The sequence below is a fragment of the Chanodichthys erythropterus genome, chromosome 12, assembly GCF_024489055.1.
Source record: "Chanodichthys erythropterus isolate Z2021 chromosome 12, ASM2448905v1, whole genome shotgun sequence".
NCBI classification, from domain to species: domain Eukaryota; kingdom Metazoa; phylum Chordata; class Actinopteri; order Cypriniformes; family Xenocyprididae; genus Chanodichthys; species Chanodichthys erythropterus.
Window position 1 is genome coordinate 11,786,925 of NC_090232.1, and position 26,740 is coordinate 11,813,664.

The 26,740-nt window shown below is 37.1% G+C and overlaps 1 protein-coding gene across 3 annotated transcripts in view; it reads right to left on the minus strand.

Moving 5' to 3' along the window:
• ttyh3b (tweety family member 3b) overlaps positions 1–26,740 on the minus strand; it is a 45,434-nt gene extending 18,694 nt beyond the window's left edge. For all 3 annotated transcript variants that reach the window (XM_067403874.1, XM_067403873.1, XM_067403875.1), the window contains exons 1-5: positions 26,289–26,740; positions 25,844–25,990; positions 13,164–13,333; positions 2,458–2,569; positions 107–327 (exon numbers count right to left, since the gene is read on the minus strand). In XM_067403874.1, coding sequence (XP_067259975.1) covers positions 107–327; positions 2,458–2,569; positions 13,164–13,333; positions 25,844–25,978 — 638 coding nt within the window. In that variant the 5' untranslated portion in view covers positions 25,979–25,990; positions 26,289–26,740. The remainder of the gene's footprint in view (positions 1–106; positions 328–2,457; positions 2,570–13,163; positions 13,334–25,843; positions 25,991–26,288) is intronic.

The window sequence follows — 26,740 nt, forward strand, 5'->3', positions numbered from 1 at the left end:
CTACATATTTGTTAAAAAAAAAAAAAAAAAACACCACTGGGGTAAGACCTTTGAAACAAATTTAAAAATCACAGAGCAAGATGACTTGACTGGACTTTATAATTACCTGTACCAGTCAAATTGCTCAGTGATGGATGCCAGGTGATCCAAAGAGAGATCCGTACTGCTCCAGAAAGGCACATCCACCATGAACTTGATCAGCTCGTCCAGCTGACCCTGCAGTTTCTGGACGATGGACAGGTAGTCTGTCTGCTTGGAGTACACAGTCTCCAGCTGCACCAAACCCTCCTGCAGGGTTTCATTCAGACTACTGGTGCTCTCCGATACCTAAAATACAAACATGAGCACACACACACACACACACACAAAGGAAATATGTTAGGCTCAATACATCAGATCCATATTTTTTTTCTGTCCCCTGAATCAAACAGGAAGATTTCAATTATATAATTAGTGATAGACCAAAATGATGAATTCTGGAGAATTTCCTGCCTGGCTGATTATTGTTAAAAGATTTTGAGCCACAGCCACGTGCGCAAGTGCTCTGACATATGGTGCGGCTGCACTTCGCTGACCCGAGTTTAAATCCCGGCTTGAGGTCTTTTCCTGGTCCAATTCCCCTCTCTCATCTTCCATGATTTCCTGTCTGTCCACCTACTGTCCTATCTAAACAAAAGGCAAAAAAGCCTAAGAATAGCTATTTTTGGAGGGACCGAAATCCCATATACATACAGAGATGTTCAATTTGCACTTTTCCTATGACATGTTTTGGCTGTGTCAGTGTCATTTCGTGCACACAATGGGTCTCATTCATGAAACAAGAGCAGAACGAATTTTTGTGTAAATCAGGTGTGGTTCTGGCGTAAATTTTCAGATTCATTAAAATGTTCATATTTTCCAAATGTTAGTTGGTACGAAAGAAATCTACACCTGCTCCCAGTCACGCGTAAATAGTGCATTTAACATCCGAACGTTTTGCTCATTAATAAAGCTGCATTTTAATTCACCTTAATAAGGAACATATTTACATCATTTTGAAAAAAATATTATATATAGTAATCACATACGTTTTTTCTTTTTACTTTTGTTGTGAGAGCCAGTAATAAGCTGCGTTCACGTCACCTTGTATTTACCGCTATCTTGAAATGACATTATATTCGGAGCTGTTCACGTCCTTTTGGTCCTTGGACTGGAAATTATGCATTTCCATGGCACCACTATCAACGCCTAATAAATCAATCTACAGCGGTCAGGTGGTATAGTGGCCACATGTTACATGTGGGAGCTTTCAGAAAACTCCCAGCTTACAAACTGTAATTACGAACTCTACGAGGACGTGAATGCTTTTTACAGGCTAGAATCTTGTAACTACAGGAATTACGAGGCCGCGTGAACGCACCTATAGCATCTGCAAACAGAGCACTTTAATCAAATAATGAATTGATTTCAATAGGGCTGGGCAAACTATGGAACTTGTTTCCTATAAAATGGCCAAAATCCTTCAATCCTTCAAAACTCTCCTCCTGATTCACAAATACTTCGTAAACGTCAGAAGTGAAGTGAAATCATATGAACATGGCAATCACGCTTGGATCCGCACCAAAACAATCGCTCCGAGATATATATAATTGATCAGTTAGGGCAGGAATGATGGCTACATTCATATAAGTGTTTGCGTGTGTCTCAACAGCTACAGATAAAGCCACAATAAGCTTGTGGAACGAACTTGTCAAATCACCTTGATGGATGAAGCAGAGGAAACTGACCAATAAGAGGACAGTTTTACTCGCATGTGATTTGCATAAACACATTTTAGGATGCTTTGAAATGATGCCTTGTGAAAGCGAACGGAACCAAGAAGAAAATGCAACATTGTAACAAATTAAGTCCCTGTTTCAGAACAAAGCAGGTCTGAAAACGCTCTTAGTCTATGCTGTTTTCAGTTGATGCATAATTAAACGTCTCAAGTAAATCACAAAGAAATAAAAACAAAGAAATAAAATAATAAAAATAGCTTGTAAACGATGCCACACAATTGTACATGTACAATTGTAATGTAGTTATAATGTAGGTCTAAATGATCTCTCTGGTTTTTTAAAGCCCAGAGCATACTTTGTCCTCTGATGTACTACTGTCCGTTTGCAAACATCTGCGCAAACTGACCGCGTGCAACCCAGTTTTTTTGTCCACGAGGATGGTGCACGTATAACAGCACATCTGCAAGTGACTTGAGCTCTTGAAAATGAACAATGAACTCTCTAGAAACAGCAGTGGTACATTTTTGGTACAACAGTACTTTAGTATCGATATGCCATGCAACTCTATTAGTTAGGGCTGTAAAATAAAATATGAAAAGGTTGGTGCACTGGCAACAGAAAGGCAGTTAAGTGCAGTTTGAATGCTTGGATACAGAAAATTGTCCACAGCTCAGAACAAACAAAATCGTGAACGACTCACCAGTTTGTCGATGCCTGCCACTGTTTGGTTTGCATGGCGCAAGGAATATGTCAGTCGTGTCACGCCATCGCACGTTTCGCCGTTTCCATAGAAACCGACTGCAATGCCAGCACTGTGGGAAAGTCATCAAATTAGGAATTAGCTCATGTGACTGTGACAGACTCTTTTATATAGAATGTAACACAAGACTCTCACACAAGCAATGTCCTTATTCTGGAATCCTAAGACTACAAAAACCTCTTGAAGACCCTGAAAATGACCAGGTTAGCAGCTCTGTACTTGACTGAATCAACTTTGTGGTTTTTGCTTCTACAAAGACATTAAAACACAGAACCCAGGGCTTTCCCTAAAATTACCAGCTTGCATCGGTAAAGTACAAAAAATATAATTACAAATACATATACACTACTGGCAAAAACTTTGTAGTCAGTAAAATTTTAATTCGATTCTTACTATGCAATGACACATTAAACTGATCATAAGTGACAATGAAGACTTTGACATTGTTAAAATACCATGCAATGTAAATAGTTTATACATTTTTCAAATAAATTCTGTTTTTTTTAAACTTTCTATTCATCAAATGATCCTCAAAAATATGTTTATATTTAAAACAATTTAAAATATTTCAAAAAATTATATTAAGCAGATTTCTGAAGGATCATGGCTGCAAAAAATTCAGTTTTTCCATGACAGAAATAAATGGCACTTTAAAACATATTAGAACACATAATATTTTGCAATATTACTGCTTTTGCTGTTATTTTTGATCAAACAAATGCAGCCTTAGTGAGCATGAGACTAATGTCGTTTGTAATTATAGTAATACTTTTTGTATATGAGACAAATTAAAAAGGGTCATGAACTGCATTTTTTTGTTTGTTTCCTGAAGTGCACTTATAACGTTAGTATGGTTTTTTACATCAAAAATGGTCATAATTTAGAAATAAATCTCCCCTGATTTTAGCCCTCTGATTTCAACGCTCTGTTTGAAGGGGCCTGTCTGCTGTGAGACTTCAGTGTAAAGGCCCACTGCTATGATTGGCTAACATCCTTGCACATGAAATAAGTATTACATGTGGAAGTCTCCCGAAAACCTTCTACAACAAATACTTTTTACTACAATTTTACTATTGCAGCTGTCGAGATTAACTAATCGTGAAAAGTGTCGATTATAGCATTATATTTAGATCTACTCACTTCGCATGAAAGGTTGTAGCCAATGACAGACTGTCTGTTGAGCACATGAATGCAGTGATCCCATCATTACAACTCGATGTCTACACTCTCATGAATGCTTTCATCACAACTAACAGTGCAAACATGATGTAAATGGAGATTCATTGTGCAGTGTAGACTATTGTTGATTATAATGGGAGTTTTGGCAAGAGTCCAGAACTCAGTCACTGATAAAGTACAGAGTTGAAAAAAGAAAAACACTTTCCTAGCATTAGAATCCTTTGAAAGGTAATGTTATTTTTAGTCCAGTGATCCTGTTTTTTTCTCCTCTTCTCATCTTATCAAAGCACCAGTGGGCTAAAACTTATGTTTTTAGGATGTTTTTATATTACAATGATCTCTTACATGTCAAAAGAAGGAAAATTTGATCCCTCAATTCATGACCCCTTTAACACAAAGGAATTAATGTGAGATAATGAAACTTTTATTTCAGATCCATTATTCTCAGGGTGGTTTTATTGTGTATGCGTAATAGTTTTATCTGATGCCACGTGCACATTTTCCTGCATGTGTTACTCTTTGTCTCTGTCACTCAAATACAAGAGGATTTAGGCAGGAGAGCTCTTATAGGCTTAAGAGTGTGTGAGACCGAGAGATATCGAGAGAGAGGTCAAGCTGTCGTTCTTTGTTAAGGTCAGGAGTCACGTGGCTCAACTAGGCTTTCCCTCTCTTACCCAGAAACCCTCACCCTAACAGCACTGACCACAATCACTCGCTTGTGTGTTTATCTGTTAGATCGTATGAGTGGGCATATGTTAATAGTTCTGTTTGGAGAATAATAATAACTGTTACCAAAACTAATTGTTAAAGTATAATGAGTATGAAAATAATTGATTCGCAAGTGCTACAGTGTTGGTTTAAAACGCTAATGCGATAATATTAAAAACAAAGCATCAAAAAGAGCAAAGGTACTAGCATTTTTTTGAAAGTACCATATACAAATACAATGGTACATGAAATTCAGTAGGTGGATTTTTTATGTGGTTTCTTTCAGGGATGCGGTTGGCACAGACATATATAGGTCACTTTCAAACATAAATGTGAAGAGTCAGGACAAACAGCCTTAGACTTTCAAACTTAACAATATCAACTCAGGTAAATGTCATTGTGGTGGAAAATAAGCCATTACCTTTTTTTGAGTCCTGGCTGCTTTAAATAGAATCTATTCTGGCTTGATGGGTCAATTACTGAGCCAAAATGTTATACATAAACCCAAGACAAAATTACTTACAATAATTAAACAGTGGACACAAATACTTAAAGATACAGCCAGGCACATCTTTGTGAGAATCCGGCATTGTTAGATAAGAGATATTGAATAACGACTCTGCGGCTATGGCTCACACACACACACACACACACACACACACACTGGCAGAGAGACCTGCAGTGCATTATTCATCTCACAGCTTCAATGTTCAAAATCTGATTCTGTTGCTATGGCAACATCTCCAAGGCACCGAGAGGGCAGCGTCAGGGAGAGAGGGGGAAAAAACTGATGTAAGGCCGACAGAGGGAAAAAGAGAGAACATAATGCAGAGAGGAAGAAAATATTTTTAGCCGAAACAAGTCTCTTTAGCCCAGAACAAACCCATAGACATACACACTGCTAAAAACCCTATTCTTATCATCAGTAGTTTTGTCTTATTTCTTCCAGTAAACATGTCAAAACATCAGCGTCATAAACTAAAATTTATCTGTGAAGCAATACTGCATAAGATAAGACTTGTTTTCACGAGTTGTTTTTGAATATTTCTTAAATATATTTTTCATTTGTTTGAAGCATAAACCTCACTTAAAGGGATAGTTAACCCAAAAATGAAAATTTGATGTTTATCTGCTTACCCTGCGGCTCGTGACGACACATTGATGTCCTAAGACACGAAACGATCGGTTTGTGCGAGAAACCGCACAGTATTTATATAATGTTTTACCTCTAATACACCACTATGTCCAACTGCATTCAGCACTCGCTTAGTGAGGTCTGATCACGCTCTGACAACAGCAGTGATGTCTCGCGCATGTACTTCAATGAGAGCGAGACGTCACTGCCGCTGTCAGAGCGCGATCAGACCTTACTAACGAGTGCTGAACGCGGTTGGACATAGTGGTGTATTAGAGGTAAAAAATTATATAAATACTGTTCGGTTTCTCGCACAAACCCATCGTTTCGTGTCTTAGTACATCAATGTGTCGCCACGAGCCGCAGGGTTTAATTTGGATTTGTCTATGCAAGTTTTATTTACTCTTATAGTAGAAGTTCCCATCCACCAGCATTATTTGACTGACAGACGGCAGCGGTTGGAGTTAAAAATCATCATTTGTGTTCTGCTGAAGAAACAAAGTCACCTACATCTTGGATGTGCTGGGGGTAAGCAGATAAACATCAAATTTTTATTTTTGGGTGAACTATTCCTTTAATGTATTGTTTTATTTCTTATTTTCTAACAGACATTTTTGTGGTGTACAACAATATATCAATAATTACCATGCTGTAAAAATATAATAACCTATTACGGAGTGTCTATTTACACTAAGTGCAAATAGCATCCCTTGTTGGCAAATGCTATTTACACTAGCTCCGCCCACGAATGTCTGGTTGGGCCACTCAAGTATTAAAAAAGACTCATAGAATTCAACGTCTTCAGTGGTGCACCTGCTTTTTGTGATATTTGTAAATGTTTCGTTAGCATGTTGCTAATGTACTGTTAAATGTGGTTAAAATTAACATTGTTTCTTACTGTATTCATGGAGACAAGACTGTCGTTATTTTCATTTTTTAAACACTTGCAGTCTGTATAATTCATAAACAACTTCATTCTTTATAAATCTCTTCAACAGTGTGTAATGTTAGCTTTAGCCACGGAGCACCATCAAACTCATTCAGAATCAAATGTAAACATCCAAATAAATACAATACTTTCGCGATTAGACATGCTGCATGATGAACACTTTGTAAAGATCCATTTTGAGGGTTATATTAGCTGTATGAACTTTGTTTATGCTGTTTAAGGCAGTCGCGAGCTCGGGGGCGGGGAGCACGAGAATTTAAAGGGGCCACAGCCTGAATCGGTGCATATTTAATGATGCCCCAAAATAGGCAGTTAAAAAAATGAATAATAATAAAAAAAAATCTATGGGGTATTTTGAGCTGAAACTTCACAGACACATTTAGGGGACACCTTAGACTTATATTACATCTTTTGAAAACACGTTCTACGGCACCTATAAAAATAAAAATAATGTTCTAAAAGTGGAAATAAACTGAATGTTTAATAATATTAAATGTACTTATTGGGTAGGGTTAGGGGAAGGTGTAGGGAGGGTTTTTATTCTCCAAATAAAGAAGCATCCATTTAATAATTTTAATAAATATTTAATAATTTACACTCTATGATATTATTGCATCCTGTTAATGTACAAAAATACTGAGGTGCAAATAGTATCTGCCAATATAAAGTATAGATGTTGTAGTCGAGTCACCCACTGTCGAGTCCGAGTCGAGTCTCGAGTCCCAGTGTTCGAGTCCGAGTCCAAGTCCGAGTCCCCAAAGAACAGTCCGAGTCGAGTCCAAGTCGAGTCACCATTACCAAAGTTCGAGTTAGAGTCGAGTTTCGAGTTTAAAATTAAATTTAAAAATACTTAAAATGTAAAAATCAATACGATATGAGAGAGAGAGAGAGTGTGTGAGTGAGAGAGAGAGAGAGAGAGAGCGCTTATGAATGAGTGACCGAGTGATTTAGTGTGAGTGCGTTTGTATGTGTTCAAGTGAATGTGTGTGTGTGACAGCACGCGACTGGTCAGAAAGCAACGTGTAACGTTAGTCTGACATGTTTCTTGTCCACTACACCACAGGATTTTAGGAGTCAAAATTGCGTCATCCATCTGACAGTGACCATCGCAACAGACAAAAAAAATCATGTAAGTTAATCCGATCTGACACAGTGACTAGTAAATTATCAACAGACAAAAAAATTGTGTAATCTGAACCAGACATTAGACATCGTCGACGTTTGATGCCAAATTGTCAAACATCGCCCAACCCTAGCTTCTTCTGTTTATTATCATATATGCATTAGTCAATAAAAGTTTTTTAAAAAGCTAACGTTAGCCAATGGAAAGCATTTTACTTACTTTTCTGGGTGCATCCGTGACAGGTGTCTGTTAAAGTTTGAGGTTGTCCCAGTATTTTCCTCAATTTTCCAAATTTGAACATTTAGCCCGCGAATCATGCACGAGCGTAAAGTGAGTGACGTCAGTGAGTGTGTTGCCAAGAGAGCGAGCGGTAGCAGTGTCTCTGAGGGGAAAAAAATAGATCCCGGCCGGTCTTGGGCACGAAACCTTATATAATATTATATATAAACTTAAGTAATGCTCAAGTCCGATTTTATATATCCTACGAGTCATCAGTCCGCGAGTCCAAGTCGAGTCACGAGTCCAAAGAATAGTGACTCGAGTCGGACTCGAGTCCGAGTCCAGGACTCGAGTACTCCATCACTGGATAGCATCTAATACTATTTACTCTTATTGCAAAGAACTGATACTTTTACATGGTGTAAATTTAGTGTAAATAGTATAACGCTATGAAAATATGCTATTTGCACATAAACATGAAAATAAAATAAAAAATAAATAAATATCAAAATTAAGGGTACATTTACACAACAACGATGTACTAAAAACAGAAAGGTTTTTCCTTTTCCAGATTCGCAAAAACGACTAAAAACGCTGTATTGTTCATGCCAGGCCAGTAGTTGGTGATGTCACTTTGTAAAGAAACACTACACGCCTAAAGACTGAACACATAATACGCATGTGCATGACGTCATTGTTTCAAAAATTCACATTTTTGTAGTTTACATCTATATGATAACAGTCTCGTTTTCAAATACCTTCACTTTAAACCCCGTTTTCAAACGTTTGCATTTTCAGGCCCCCAAAACACCGTTGTTGTGTAAATTAATGGTCAAAACGCATAAAAAGTTTTCTGTTTTTACTTGAAAATGTCATGTAAACAGCCCCTAAATCTGAATCATAGAAAACAACTAAGTGAAGCATTTTTGTATTTTCTGACCTGAATCGTTTCAAATTGGGTAAACTAGCAACTCTTATAGATTCCAATAACGGTTCTTTTAGTATTTTTGGGGAAACTCAATAAAAAGAGTCAAAATAATTTTTGTGGTGATCAACATTACCCCTAATTGTTGTTAAAGCTTAACTTTTTGTACTGAACCTGGAATTTTCCTTTAGTGGAAGTGAATGTCATGAAAATCATTTGCTTACTGTAACCTGTCAATCTTTCTGATTGAGAACACATTCATCGAGCTTCTAAAGCTCAAAGACACAAAACACAAGGGAGATTACGTTTTTAGGAGAGCACTACAGTGTTTTAGGTCACCCCATGAGCTTCTGCACGTGTGTGCACTAGTGCATGTGTGCACTATTTGATGTGCTTAATGATGCATGAGGCACAATGTGTTTCATCTGTGCCATCATATCAGCATGACATCTCTCATCTCTGCCGTGGACCCATCAACTCAACTCACTCTCTTTACTCTATTAAGCTTTATCTGCATCTCGCTCAATCAATCATATGTCATTGTTCCTTTCTCTGGTTCTTCTGCATCCATCTCTCTCTAAGGGAAATAATATCTACTTTGTCTGTCAATCACAGCATGAACGGCAGAGCATGAAGTGAGATATAGGACAGACATGCTGATGGGGGAGAGAAGGAGGAGGGAAGGAAGGCAGAAGGGGTGGAAGAGAGGGGAGGAGATTGTCTGATGACCCTTGTGGGGGGATAAATGGGAGGAGAGCCCAGAAAAAAATCAGAACAGAGGACAAAAGAAGGAACCCAAAAGCAATTAGAACAATAACAAGTAACAGTTAATGAAAACAAAACTATGTAAAATTCGGTAACACTTTAGTTTATAGTTCAATTCTCATTATGAACTAGTTGCTTATTGTTAGCTTGCATATTACTAGGATTTTGGTTGTTTATTAGTACTTATAAAGTACATATTAATGCCTTATTCTGCATGACCATATTCTACATCCCTCAATCCTACCCTTTACTGTCTATGATCCTACCCAATACCTAAACTTAACAACTACCTTACTAATTATTAATAAGCAGTAATTAGGAGTTTATTGAGGCAAAAGTTGTAGTTAAGAGTTATAGACTTGTAGATTACTTGAACACAAGCGAAATCTGCATGGGGGAATTTTTAACCCTCATGAGGAACCCCCGATCCAATGAATTCCTATTGAAATTCCTGAATTTCATAAAGGCAGTATGAAAGGCAGTATGAAAGGATTTTTTTAAAGGCAGTTATTTCCAGATACTCTTTTACTGACCAAGTGTGAATAACTACAGCAAAGTCTCTCATTTAAAAATCACAGTATTTCAGTGAAGCTTTTATCTCAAAACCAATCCACACTATTTCTACATCACAACCACTGAAAATAGCAGCTGGTATTATTAAACGGGGTCATTGCAGGACAATTCTGCCGACATAATTTTAACCCCCAACTAATTCAAACACTTGATTAACCTACTTAACCTCTGTGTTCAGGGTTCAGCGTGCAATGGCTGCCAGCCTGATCTGGCCTCTCACCTCTCTCTATATTTAAAGAGTTCTGACAGGAGTAATTAGAGACATTTTAACCAGAGACCAAATGCACACAAGATAAACTGCACATAAACACCTCAATATTTACTGGATTGAACAAATTCAAAAGAAAGCTGAAATTCAGTACCATGCCAAGCTAAAGAAATGGTTTAAAATGTTGAGGTTAATTGTCATGGTCAATTAGTGTAATTGATTTATCAAAACTGACAAAGACAAATAAGGCGGAAGTACGTTTATCTAACTATTAGAGTCAAATGTGACAGTATGTGGGTTCTGAAAAATGTCCCAACTATCCTAAGCAAGAATGGGTTAATGTCAGTCATACATTGAGATACAGACATGGATTATTAATAACAATACAGACGAGTTACCATCCATTCCACACTGCGCAAGGAGAAACACACACCTACTATTTCATATGAATCATGGCCAGCGGCGCTCATCAGCGTGGGTTAGGTGTTTAATAAGCTGCCATATGTGTTACATGATGAATTATGTGTCATACAGCTATTACTCGAGAGCTCTTTCCCCGCAAGCGTTTTTTAAAAATGTTGCCAGTCACCACCAGCATTTCTGATAGTTTTCAGAAAACTTTCATGGCCCCCAGAATATTTTATTGAATATTATGAATATCTGAACATGCAATATATCAAAAGAAATAACGGAGCCACTTCTTTAAAAAAAGTTTTATTCTAGCCTCATGCATTCTTTTTTTAATCAATATCTGAATGTGGGTAAGCAACATTTTGAACAAAAAGCTGGGAAAAAATATTTTTAAAGACTACAACGTGCACAAACAATGCTTTTGTCACTTGTTTCTGCTTCTTCGCCTGTGTTTTAATCCTGAGATTCTATACTCTGAGACATTGTGCAATAGCGCCCCCTACTGTGTAACAGTGAAAACACTGAAAGCTAGAAAATTCCGTCAATGGCGGAGAAACGTTGTCTCATAAATGACGGAAAATTCCATCAATGGTAGGGAAAGAGTTAACAAATAAATTTCCTCATGTCATTACAAACCTATATGACTTTCTTTCTTCTAATGAAAGCAATTTTCATTTTGAGTGAACTAACCCTTTGAGAGTGTGTGCACACTTGTAGTCCAGTTTTCTTGGTTCTGTGTGATACATTTTGTCATCTTTCATGATGTATATTTTGCAATGGAATTACTCAATATTACTCAATGGAACATCCAAAACAATGCTGTGTGCTGGGCTAAATGCGCTCGTTGTATGTATGTACATATGATGGGATTTTACCAGCTGAGAACTCACAAAAAGCTTATAAAATATGTAAAGGAGTCAAAATAGCACTAGGAATTCCTTCATTGCACACAAACGAAGTTGCTGCAAGGAGACGTGTTTTTCAAACCTGCACCAAACTGTAATGAGCAACCCAATTTCTATGTTTAGAAAAAACAGGTACGCTTAGCATTATGTCCTTTTTTCTCGCTTGTTTGTTGCGCACCTCTGTTCAGATGGCAGCATTCACACTTATTGAAATGAACCGCACTAGCAGAGTGACTGCAAAAGAGTTCGTTTTAAAGGTGCCCTAGATTGAAAAATTGAATTTACCTCGGCATAGTTAAATAACAAGAGTTCAGTACATGGAAAAGACATACAGTGAGTCTCAAACTCCCTTGTTTCCTCCTTCTTATATAAATCTCATTTGTTTAAAAGACCTCCGACGAACAGGCGAATCTCAACATAACACCGACTGTTACGTAACAGTCGGGGTGTACGCCCCCAATATTTGCATATGCCAGCCCAAGATTGAGGCATTACACAAGGGCAGCCAGTATTAACGTCTGGATCTGTGCAGAGCTGAATCATCAGACTAGGTAAGCAAGCAAGGACAACAGCGAAAAATGGCAGATGGAGCAATAATAATTGACATGATTCATGATATCATGATATTTTTAGTGATATTTGTAAATTGTCTTTCTAAATGTTTCATTAACATGTTGCTAATGTACTGTTAAATGTGGTTAAAGTTACCATCGTTTCTTACTGTATTCACGGAGACAAGAGCCGTCGCTATTTTCCTTATTAAACACTTGCAGTCTGTATAATGCATTAACACAAATTCATTCTTTATAAATCTCTCCCAACAGTGTAGCATTAGCCCGTTAGCCACGGAGCATAGCCTCAAATTCATTCAGAATCAAACGTAAACATCAAAATAAACACTGTACTTACATGATTAGACATGCTGCATGACGAACACTTTGTAAAGATCCATTTTGAGGGTTATATTAGCTGTGTGAACTTTATTTATGTTGTTTAAAGCAAGCGCAAGCTCTTGGGGCGTGGAGCACCAGATTTAAAGGGCCACACACCCTGAATCGGCTCATTTCTAATTATGACCCAAAATAGGCAGTTAAAAAAATGAATTTAAAAAATCTATGGGGTATTTTGGGACACCTTAGACTTATATTACATCTTTTAAATGAAAGTTCTAGGGCACCTTTAATCGAACCAAACCTACCAATTGTAAAAAAGTATTCTCGTCCCTTCATAACATTATGGTTGAACCACTGTAGTCGCTTTGATTATTTTAACTTTAATCTAAGTTTTTACTACTTTTCTGGACACTGAATATGGTCATTTCATTGCTTTCAATGGAAGATAAAACCTCTCGGATTCCATCAAAATATCGTAATTTGTGTTCCAAAGATGAACAAAGGACTTACGGGTGTGAAACTACATGAGGGTAAGTAATAAATGACAGAAATTTCATTTTGGGGTGAACTAACCCTTTAACTGGGATTTACGACATGTATTGCCACATTTTGAGTGTTTTGTGTTGAAGTGTATAAGAAAGCAAACCACAGACCTGCACACGAGCGTGGCGATGATCACACACCAAGCGGTGCAGCAGCAGTCCGCATTGGGAGAGTCCTGGTTCTTCCTACGACGGCAACACAGCCAAAAGGAGTAGAAAAGGAGGAACAGGAGGTCCAGGGCCAAACACACCAATGCTGTTGCACCTAGCAACAACACAGCCTGCAGAGAGAGATAGAAATAATCATTTAGACCTCATTGTTTTTAGTGAAGCAGGAAATGAACCAAGAACAATTAAGAACACAATGAGGCCATTGAGGGTCTTCCGATCACAATCTTTTGTTATTGTACAGTATCACGTTTTCTTTTATTGGAATCTGGAGTAACATATTGTTTTAGACTATTATATTTCTTTGTGTGTGACATACTATTCTAGATGGAAAAGACTCCTGCACGTTTAATCCAGATCTACATCCACAGGCTCTTCCACTATACCAGAAGCATCATGAATTATCTAAATGTTTTTTGGTTTTTTGGGTTTTTTTTTTCTAATCCAATGCTACTGTGTACCATGAAAATCTCCATACAGCAAATGTAGGTCAGGCTGAACATGGGAGACTTCTTTTGGTCTCAGAGCTGTGACGTCAGAGCTCAAAGGTTCCACTGTATACAAGGCTTCATAACCGCACACACACAACATGGTGCCATGTTCTAGGACATGATACTGAATCAACATCTCTTGTTAGTCCTGGAACAACGCTCCTGTCAAAATCACAGTCCAAAAGGTATTCCCAACCATAATTTAAAAATCACAGGGAAATGATCTTCTGAATGTTCATCCAGCACTAACAAGGATGCTGATCCAGAAGCATGCTCTACTTCGGTATCATATTTAAAAAATAACCACACGGGTTTGGTAGATCATATTTGTCTTCAGACTTTTTCTTTGGGTTTTCCAACATATGAATATAAGGGAATAGTTTGTTTCCACTGGAATGCCATAGGCAGGATAGTTTGATATATATATATATATAAAATAGTTCTGTTAATGTTATATTATATCGTTTTGAATTATGGGTGGCACTTCCGGTTTGGGGATCTTCCAATCAAAAAGAATGAAACGAATCATTTCAAATCATAAGGTTGCCCTACAAATAAAGCTGACTGAATGAGCTGTCAATTTTCTTTCATGTTTTATTTTCAGACATCATGAGAATAACGTAATGTTTGGTGTTTTAACATAACATGATATAACAAGAATATCTATGGCAAGAGCTCTTTTTCAATCACTGCATTCTTTTCCTCATGATTATTTTCTTTTTTCCCCTTTGCATTCTGCTGTAATAGTATAAAAAAGGACAACATACATTTGTGGTCTGTTCTCCCAATTTAATTTACAATATATCCCATTCACTGGAATGCACAAAAAATCACTTGCTTTTCTCCTTAAATCCTCAATCTCATTCCAGGTTTGTTTTCACAGGTAAATACAATTTATTATCTGTCAAAATGACAGAAATCACTTTGAAATAGCATCACACAATGCTGAAGTTAATGAACATTTTTGATTAAGGCAGCGTATGTTACATAATAATACACACATATGATATTTAACCTGTCCATTATTGCTGTAGAAAGAATCATGCTTTTGTCTGTTGAAACGTACCTTGTTGATGCTTTTACACTTTTAAATGTCCTTTTAATGTTCGATGGTTGAAGGGTGAGTAGAATAATGTCATCTCATTGTACCCAGTTTAAAAAAAAACATATTATTGGGTTCATAGAGCGAGCCATTCACTGATTGTTTACAGCTTAAAGGAAGTTACACCCATAATTTGCGCAAATTGTCATACCATAAGGTGGATAGGGGAGCTTCTAATATTGTGTTGGACAGTCAGGAGCCTTCGAGTCAAAAAGGTTGATAACAACTGTTATAAAAACCTTACTGAAAGACAGTTCAATGAATAAATGGAAATGCAGTATCTCCAAATTGTTGATAATCACAAGCTCAGGTTTGCTAAATAGAGCAAGATCACTAATTTGTCCTCAAATGCCCAGAGTGACCTAGTCAGATACGCGTCCAGCCCAGTGCAGACGCTCATTGTGGCAGGATCACCAGTTTCACTGAAACAGTGTAGATACAATGCTGTTATTTCCACCTTTAAAGATAAACTTAAATGTTTTATTGTTAGAGTTATGACTTAAAGCTGTCATGAGATTTTTACAACATTAATATTCGTTCCTGGTCATCTGTGAGATTGAGGGACCTGTGAGTAAGTTGATGTCAGCTTCTGTCTGTTGATGTGTCAAAGCTCATTTGAGTCAGTCACCACCGGCAGCATCCGTTAAGAGATTAGAGAGGATTAATTATCAGCTCTCCCTCACACACACACAAACTTACTTTGCTAATCTAAATGAGGATATATCATAGAATTTTATTGTTTTTATATAAAGCTAATTATAGCTTAACACTAACTCAAACCCAAGTTTATGAAGCTGAGATTTGATACAATTTAGGCAACAGATTTAAATGTGATCACAAAACCAGACTAATCAGTGATCAAGACCAAAGAGAAGAGACTATACAAAAAATCCAGGACAAGATGAGAGTGGGGGAGGGAGTCTAAAACTCTCAAATGTAATTATCTTATTACCAGCCCTCAGAGACACACAGGGAGGAAGAGACTGAACTTTAGTTTGTATTGGGTGACTCGGTAGTAATAAAGAGCAGGATGGCAGGAAGTTGGCACTATCTAATTACAGGAATGCCTTAAAACCAAACCTGAATAGTTCATGAGTGTGCATGCAGGAATCCAATACATTTTTAAAGTCAAATTTGTTCTATAATCCTTATGAAGCACCAGAATTGGTAAATATAAGCAGATATGCAATATTAACAGTCACGATAACACCATCATGAAATATAGTACTTTATGCATTTGTTCCTTTAGCTTATTCTTTCTTACCTAGGAGACTAATAAACAGTGCACCAATATGCCTACACCTCAAGTCTAGACAAATGTATAATAAAATATTTCTGTTTCTATTTACAAAATAAGAACAATTTTTTTTTTTATTATTTGCTTTCATTTTTGTTCACAATATTTAACTAAAAGTGAATTTTAACTGTATGCTGTGTAAAATAAGAAATAAATTGTTTAATGCTTTACAACATAACTCAAAATTTATTTTTAAGTATATATTTTGTAAACGAATAGCATAAAATAAGAATATTTGTGTATACAGTATATAAAATACTTTTTTCAACAATCAAATTTAAAGTGAATTTCAAGTATATATTTTGTAAAAATTAAAAATATATATTTTATGTATATTTATATATATACATCAATATTGTATTACATATAAGCATTATTTGACCACTACTAAACTATACTATGCTATACTATACTATACTATACTATACTATACTATACTATATTCAAATGTGCTTTCTAGAACTGCACAATTCCGGATAAATTAGGAATCATGATTTTTTTTTTTTTTTTGAATTAATATCATGATTCACCATGATTCTGAATAGACAAACAAAATATTTATATTTAAATAAATGTTTTATCAGTTTGAATGCATGATGATTCAATGACTCACTAATAAAGACTCACTTGATTCTTTACTGGAGGAATCAGTATTTGTAAATGAATCTCTTGAATTAATGATTCAATGAATCACTCATAAATACTTAAAGGATTAGTTCACCCAAAAATGAAAATTCTGCCATTTATTGCGTACCCTCATGTTGTTCCACACACGTAAGGCCTTCGTTAATCTTTGGAACACAAATTAAGATATTTTAGTTGAAATCCGATAGCTCTGTGAGGCCTCCATAGAGAGCAATGTCACTTCCTCTGTCAAGATCCATAAAGGTACTAAAAACGTATTAAAATCGGTTCATGTGAGTACAGTCGCTCAATATTAATATTATAAAGCGACGAGAATATTTTTGCAAAAAAACAAAATAACGACTTATTTAGTGATGACCGATTTCAAAACAATGCTTCAGAAAGCATCGGAGCACAGTGAATCAGTGTATCGAATCATGACTCGGATCTGCTGAAACTGCTGAAATCACGTGACTTTGGCGCTCCGAACTGCAGATACGACACACAGATTCATTTGTGCTCCGATGCTTTCTGAAGCAGTGTTTTGAAATCGGCCATCACTAAATAAGTCGTTATTTAGGTTTTTTTTGGCGCACCAAAAATATTCTCGTCGCTTTATAATATTAATATTGAACCACTGTACTAACATGAACTGATTTAGATGTGTTTTAGTACCTTTATGGATCTTGACTGAGGAAGTGACATTGCTCCCTATGTAGGCCTCACTGAGCCATCGGATTTCAACAAAAATATCTTAATTTGTGTTCCGAAGATTAATGAAGGTCTTACGGGTGTGAAACGACATGAGGGTAAGTAATAAATGACAATTTTCATTTTTGGGTGAACTAACTCTTCAACTTGCTTCATTACTGGATGAATCAGTGTTATATAATGATAATAATGATAATGTATTGTTGAAAGACTGTTTGTGAAGCTGTTTCATATCTATACATGACAACTGCTCTCTCTGGGTCAGCGGTAGCACAAATGCAGTTTTAATGTTCAGCTGTGATCGTACTTTTCAAAGGTTTAATAGACATGGCCAAATCGCTGTCATTTTCGAATAAGATTGCAAGGGTGTTTGAATTGAGATTGTGATCTTTTAACGATTAATTGTGCAGCTCTAGTGCTTTCAGTTGAACCAAAAAGTAAACCCAGACAATTTAATACATGTGCATGTAAATTACTGAACAGATCTTTAGGATCTGGTCTATGACAGCACAATTTTACACAGTAATAAGCTATAGCACATTGACACCATATTACCTCCATCTGTGCTAAGAGAATAATGGTTAAGTTAAAACAGTAATCAAATTTATTAAAGCGCAATGCCATTTACCTCTCAGCTCAATGTTTATGTGTCATTAGTACGTGTGTTTTTGTGTGTACAGCTCAGTCTTCTGGTGTAAATCGTTTCATCGCCACTACTCGTGACTTCCTGCCAGCTGGGCCCCTTTCCTGCCCAATATGCTTTTAATTATTCCAGCATTCCCTGCTGAGAAAAAACCCTAGTGCTTTTTCCACATGTCAAACTAGAACAGCAACACAGCTGTAGGAGCCGTCTTCAGCAAACCGAAATCTTCTCAAACTATTGCAAATTCAGAATGAGTCATAAATTCCTCTCATTTTGGACACAGAACAGATAAAAGTTGTGCCGAGACCTTTATTACAGTAACTCTGAGAAAACAGAAGCCTGATATCAACCAAAACATATGTACAGCATCTGCTAATCACATTTCCCACATACAGGAAGCAGACATCTAGTCCAAGATGGACAAAGGGAGCTTTTTTAGGACACAAATAATGGTAACATACAGGAAAACTTAAAAGATTGAAAGATTATCAAGGTCACTTAAAGTGATAGTTCAAACCAAAATTATTTTTTGTCATCATTCACTCACCCTCATGTTCTTCCAAACATGTATTATTTTCTGTGAAACACAAAATATTTTGAAAAATGCATTAAAATATTAAAAATTTTAACTTGGTTAAAAAAATAAGTAAATAAAATCACTGTTTTAAAGGTGCCATCGAATTGAAAATTGAATTTACCTCGGCACAGTTGAATAACAAGAGTTCAGTACATGGAAATGACATACAGTGAGTCTCAAACTCCATTGTTTCCTCCTTCTTATATAAATCTCATTTGTTTAAAAGACCTCCGAAGAACAGGCGTAACATTCGGGATCATTTACATGTACGCCCCCAATATTTGCGTATGTCAGCCCACGTTCAAGGCATTAGACAAGGGCAGGCAGTATTAACGTCTGGATCTTCGCACAGCTGAATCATCAGACTAGGTAAGCAAGCAAGGACAATAGCAAAAAATGGCAGATGGAGCGATAATAACTGACATGATTCATGATAACATGCTATTTTTAGTTATATTTGTAAATTGTCTTTCTAAATGTCTCGTTAGCATGTTGCTAATGTACTGTTAAATGTGGTTAAAGTTACCGTCATTTCTTACTGTATTCACGGAGACAAGAGCCGTCTCTATTTTCATTTTTTAAACACTTGCAGTCTGTATAATTCATAAACACAACTTCAATCTTTATAAATCTCTCCAACAGTGTAGCATTAGCCGTTAGCCACGAAGCACTATCAAACTCATTCAGAATCATATGTAAACATCCAAATAAATACTATACTTACACGATTAGACATGCTGCATGACGAACACTTTGTAAAGATCCATTTTGAGGGTTAAATTAGCTGTGTGAACTTTGTTTATGCAATGATAGAATCAAGAGCTCTAATTTAAAAAAATCTATGGGGTATTTTGAGCTGAAACTTCACAGACACATTCAGGGGACACCTTACACTTATATTACATCTTGTAAAAAAACGTTCGATGAGCCTGCACATAAATGCTGCGATGCTTGTATGTCATCAAATAAATATATAAATAAATATAATAAATAATAAATATAAATATATATATAATATACAGTGTTGTTTTTGACCCCATTGATTCTCAACATATGGACAAAAACAGTTCTTCAAAAATATCTTTACAGAAGATAGAAAGTCATGCAAGTTTGGGATGACATGAGAGTGAGTACATTTTGCTTTTGGGGTGAATAATCCCTTTAGAGGGGTCCTGAATTGAGAAATAAATTTTTTCTTGACATGTAAGAGGTTATTGAAATGTTGTAATATACAAACATCCTGTATGTTTCAGAACTCAAAACATCCTTGTTTCCATCTTTTATTGAAACCAAGCTCTGAAAATGACTCGTTTTGGATTTTGCCACATTATGACGTAATAGTGTGACGAAAGACTGCCTCTGCAGAATCAGATTAACACCTACTTCTACATCTTTGGCCCCATCCACTGTCATAAAGATACAGGATAATTGGACAAAAAATAACATTAACTTCCATAGGATTCTAATGCTAGGAAAATGGTTATTTATTTTCAACTATGTGAATTTCTCAGTGGAGCATTATTTGTTCGGTACATTTGTGGATTCTTTGGTAAATCAGTTTCAGCGCAGACTTTGCAAACAGACTTTTACGGTAAAATGGACCCAGATTACAAAAAAGTTGTGTTATTTATTGTACTAACATGTCAGCCATTTCAATTTAACTCCCTACAAAGTCAATTGTAGGCGCTTTGTGAATCGATTTCACCAAATCATTAAAAATAACTGATTCAAAAGAATGATTCACTAGCGAATCGGACAATCACTATTATCTTTTCAAAAGAAAGACATAAGAACACCCAGTGTGGTTTTGGATAAGGTCCTTGTGGCATTAAAGTACACAGAAAAGAGGACTAAGTGCTGACATGTTTTGGCAGCTACTGGTGGGCCAGATCCAAACTATTGTGCTGAGTGCCCTGAGATCCAAGTGAACCCTCTGCTGCACAGATGGTTTCAATCCAAAAGTGCATATATATGTATTTTTCTCGGTGCCAGGATGTAAGCATGATTTTAAAGGTGGTTGAAGGGAGGCCTTGGGGGCTGAATAATGATGAAACGGCTGGTTATGTGTGTGCCCGAGTTCATATGCGTGCACGTGTGCCATCTTTGTCCCATTTAAAAGGAAGTTGAGTCTGTTTTGAAAAAATGGTTTGAAAGGTGTCTGTTTAAAAAGACATGCTGTATTCCACCTAAAACTATAACTGCTTTAAATATAATTTTAAAAATTATTGTATAATCATTTTACATTGAGTTTTTATGACCTCATATTAATAACTATGGGTGTCAAAATTTCTGGTACTTTGGTACAAAGTTGGTACTGAAATTTTAAAAATGTGACAATACCAGCATTTCCCCCTAGCATTTTGAGTGCTGTTGAGTGGATTCTGACTAAGTTAAACACCTCTGATTGGCCATTGTGTTCACACGCTCAACAGAAATGTCTGTGATTGGTTACAATGATCAACGCTTCAAAAACATGTTGTAAATAGACATCTCTGATGCACTTCACCAAGCGCTTACACAGATACACACAGGAGCTTCTGAAGATATCTCGGTGAAGAGCGTCAAAGATGTCGAACAGAAGACCGAACCTGCTTGACACGCAAGAACAAACCTCAGGTGCTTGCTGAAGCTCAAAAGTGCTGCGTAACACACAAGGATGAACCAATTCATCGGTTCTCACACGTCAAGCGAACATGCTTGAGCTTCCGTTAACCATAACTGATGTGAGATGATGAATATTTATGCAAATAAAAGCTTAAATTCAATCTGTTCATCATATAAAATGATCGTGTCTCTTTAGAAAATTTGGACTAAACCGCTCAATTCCATTTTTGAAGCCTCAAAGTGATAGTTGCGTAGACTGTCAATGGAGGGACAGAAATCACTCAGATTTTATTAAAAATATAAAATAATTTCACTGTATTTTTGATCAAGTAAGTGCAGCTTTGTTGAACCTAAGAGATTACTTTAAAAAATAATATGTATAATTTACTATATATGTATTTTAATCAATTTTATTCTAGTATTATTTTATAATATTTTATTATATTAAAATTATGAGTTAATTTTATGTAGCAAAGCCCATAATAGATACTTACAGGCTATACTTTGCATTTAGAACTGTTGTACTAGCATGTGATCAAGTAGTTTGCTTGCTCTCCCTATGTGTCGGTGTGAACGAGTGCAGACCCCCATATGTCCCAGCATGCATGTGTGAGAGTGTGAGAATGAGAGCGAGGGGGTACTGGCATAAAGACTATGTGTCCATTTGACAAAAGGATGCCTGCAAAGCACTCTGGGATACATTAAGGATTAAACCCCATTTTCACAGAAGCCCACAGAAAGGGGTGCATTCATCTTTTATCAAAAAGAGAATAACAACACCCCACCCCCCTCCTCTTCCTCTCCTTACCCTCCCTCACTCACTCTCTTCCCTTCTGCTCTGCCAGACCAGACAGACCCAAGGGCTCGTCATGACCTCATCTCACACAGATTTACCCCCACATACCCCGTGGCTTTCCTGTGACCTCGGATCTAACAAGCCAACCAACTAGGCCAATCTCATCTCCAAGCATCCCAGGAAAACCAGGCCTTATTGATGTTTTCCACCATGTTAGTACAAGCACATCGGTTTCACTCGCTTTTCAGCACTGAGTTGAATGTAATCACTTATAATATATCTTGACCTTGGAAAATTATTCACAGCAAAAATAAAGTTGCATTTGAATTCAATTGAACTTGCTGTGATTAATGGCCCCATGTATCTTAAACAAACTTTACAAGTCAATGGTGCATGGCAGTATTGTATTGCATTCATCTGATCTCTCCAAAAAACGTTTGACCCTGAGAGATCAATTTCTATCACTGCAGCCCTGAATATCTTTAAAAAAAAAAAAACTCTCACCCTCATGTGATTCCAAACCCATAAGACTTTCGTTCATCTTCAGAACACAAATGAAGATATTTTTGATGATATCTGAGAGATTTCTGTCCTTCCTTAGACAGCTATGCAACTGACACTTTGATGCTTCAAAAAGTACATAAAGAGATCGTAAACTAATCCATATGAATTGAATGGTTTAGTCCAAATTTTCTGAAGAGACTCGATTACTTTTTATGATGAACTGATACGCTAATACGCTCAATTTATATGGGTTAGTTTTACGATCTCTTTATGTACTTTTTGAAGCATCAAAGCATCAAAACTGTCTATGGAGGGACAGAAGGCTCTGAGATTTTTTCTTCATTCGTGTTCCAAAAGTCTTACTGGTTTGGAATGACATGAGATTGAGTAATTAATGACAGAATTTTCATTTTTGGGGGAACTATCACTTTAATTGCAGATTTCTTTTTGGAAACAAGTGACCGTTGTTGGCCATTTTACCATGCAGCATTGGAGTGCTCTGAATGTGGTCATTGACAGCTATAGCTAGTGAGCAAAGGCAACCATGGCTGCAATTTCACGCAGCTGGATGCTATTTCCTACTGGTCCTATGGAGAATGGCTGCTTTCACAAAATAGCCTCATTTTATGAAGTGGACAGTAAACAAACCTTCTTGACATTTGAACTTGAAAAGTGTCTCTGTGACCTTCATCTTTGTCTGAAAGAAGTCTGAAACTCAAAACAGTAAAAACAACAAAAAAGCTCTGTGGTAGCACCATTGTATACTGATGGTGTCAGACAGTTATACCATGGTAGCCAATATGGCTGGACTATTTCGCTAAAGACTCCCTGTGGTGAAAATCAAATTTTTAATGTTGTTTTATATGTCTATGTGGTGTTTTTAATATGCTTTAAGACAAGCCATGTGCAAATTCATAAGTCAACACCTTTGCTGAATATTTTCTCTTTAAAGGGATAGTTCACCCAAAAATGAAAATGTGATGTTTATCTGCTTACCCCCAGCACATCCAAGATGTAGGTGACTTTGTTTCTTCAGTAGAACACAAATGATGATTTTTAACTCCAACCGTTGCCGTCTGTCAGTCAAATAATGCGAGTGGATGGGAACTTCTACTATAAGAGTAAATAAAACTTGCATAGACAAATCCAAATTAAACCCTGCGGCTCGTGATGACACATTGATGTCCTAAGACACGAAACGATCGGTTTGTGCGAGAAACCGAACAGTATTTATATCATTTTTTACCTCTAATACACCACTATGTCCAACTGCGTTCAGCACTCAATTCGTTTGGTCTCTGACAGCGGCAGTGACGTCTCGCGCATGTACTTCAATGAGAGCGAGACATCACTGCCGCTGTCAGAGCGCGATCAGATCTTACTAGCGAGACCTTACTCTTATAGTAGAAGTTCCCATCCACTCGCATTATTTGACTGACAGACTGCAGCGGTTGGAGTTAAAAATCATCATTTGTGTTCTACTGAAGAAACAAAGTCACCTACATCTTGGATGCGCTGGGGGTAAGCAGATAAACATCAGATTTTCATTTTTGGGTGAACTATCCCTTTAAAACTGATCTAAAGACAAAAACACAGTTTGAAATTGCTGGTGTTTGTGACGTCACAAACTACCTTGTAACCAATCACGTCAATGTGCCGGTGGGCTTTAACGTATCATTAACTATGACCGCTCTGAAGCAGGGGGGTCTCAAGAGAAGCCAGGTTATCCCAGTATATTTTTAAGTTGATATGAAAAATCGGGTAGATTTAGCAATATAGCAGGTATATGATGTATATTACGATGTTATGACGAACTATACGCCTACTCCACCGACGTTCTGAGTTAAAGCGTTTGAGACTGAGATGGCGAATGGTAACATGGTTTGTGTAACATTAGTAACTCATTATTAGCTGTTTGATAACGTAGTAAAGCAAAAGGCTAATCATGATTACCGTTATGTGTCCGATGTGGTAAAAAGCAATACCGTTGTTCAGCTTTTACCTCAGTAAGTTGATCGAGTGCGAGTCAGTGGAGTCAGTGGAGGCGGGGCTAATAAGCATATCACCCTATCTATTTTTGAAGTGAAAGTTATTGATCTTAGCGCAAGCAATTCATCAATGTATGTGTTTTATTTTTTAGGTTTTGTTTGACCTCTGAAAAATTTCACAACATAAATTCATATACAACACAAAAGCAAATCTGCTTAGACTATGAGAAAACATCAGTCGCACTTTATTTTATAGTACATGCACTTACATGTACTTACCCAAGAAAGCACTGGTAATATAAGGTAACTACATGGGTTGAGGTTAGGTTTTGGGGTAGGTTTATGGTTAGTACCTAGTTATTGCAATTACTACAATAAGTACATAGTATGTACATGGGGAACAGGGCTGTAAAATAAAGTGCTACCAAAACATCTATTTGATGTTTACACCAAGAACCATACTGACAGACAGGTTGCCTTTTCATTTTTGACAGCATTCCCTTAATATTGCTGTGACTGAAATACATCAGTAATCCTAGATGCATGCTACATTTGGTCAAATGTATAATGTAGAGGCATGTAGAAATGCATTATATATGCACAGGCTCATAATGTCTCCTACTGGGTGTTGATATGCATTTCCGTGGGTAGGTAAATAACAAACGATGACTATCTCCACACAGCTCCTAAGCATAACATCATTTCTGGACAGTAACTGCTCACTGATTGGACAGGCTCACTGGTTGGCTCAGTAAGATGGTGAAGTCATTAAAACTGATTACAAGTCATTACCACTCTTTAGGCGTAAAAAGACGTCCCAGCTTGACCAGAATGAATTTTCATCGAGTTTAAACTGGATAGTGCCGATCAAGCTACCTCATCAGCAAAGCCATGCTTCTAACCAGAAAAAATGACTGGCTGACCAAATATGTGGAGCCTGTTGGGGCACCACCAGTCTTTTCAGCAAGTGTGCTTTATATAAGTATTCGTGCCGTTTTAAATAGACAAGTTTTGTGTTACTGCATTGTCTATTCTGGTACAACTCTCTTATTTTTTATCAAAATTTTGCTCATTTTGTGTTTATTATTCAAAACTATCCCTTTTAGCTGACTCTGAATTGCACAACTAGTACCTCAAAGCCTAACTAGTTACCACACTGCAGTAAAAGCCTTCAGAGGGTGACGTCATGCTTGAGAACATCCTTTGATGTTGCCGCTGCGCACGCACACATCGATCTTGATGTTGTCTCGTATTTCCAAATCATGTAGCAACTGAACTCGACCTACCTTTTGATATTCCGAGTCCTCCGGGCGGAAATCGCTGCTGGTCAGCTGAAACTGTAGGTTGAAGTGTGGAAGGCGATGGAAAAGGTTAACCCACCACGGCGGAGAATAATTCACCACTGCAGCCATAGTGTTCATGCAGATCTGTGACTGTAAAAGACAATGCATTCAGACTGTTTCATCACGTCGCATTGCATCAAATGCATTTAAAGTGTCTCTTTGCACGCTGCCTGCAGTTAAGCAGGGGTTAAAATCTGCACCAAAGACCCCCAAGCAAACAAATGGCTTGTTTTCCCCTAGAATTGTGTGCCCAACACTCATCTGTTATTCTTAATTAGATCATACAGATTTGTTCTTAAATTTAACAATTAACATACATGTTTTATATACTAGGATTTAAACCGCAATATGCTCGGACAGTCTTTTGTTATGGGGAATCCATTCTTACCCGCTGTCAGCCTAAACCATAGTTCCAGCAAAAACCTGCGATGATCTCAACAACAGACAAAAGGCTCCTGTCCGTCGATGTTTTGGTTGAAAAGCAGCAACAGCAGGTTTATGTGCGCTCAGCAGTCAGCATGCACCGAGTATCTTGTCCAACAACGCCGCCCCTGCGTCACTGCCGTCTGCATGTTATCCAGAGATACACTCACTGGAGCTGAAGCGAGAGCTTTAAACGCCTTTGATGTCCATTGCGCTTTAGTTTTAAGGTAGTCCCGCAACGCTTTCTGGCAGTAGACGCGCGTGATCAGCGCTTGTGCATTTCTGTCGCGTTAAAATTGATATACGCGACGATATCACATGGGATGAACTTGTGATTTGTGTGAAAGACTACATACGGGCGTGATTGTCAATCATCCACGTCCATATATTTCAATACACAAATGGATTAGTGTGTTT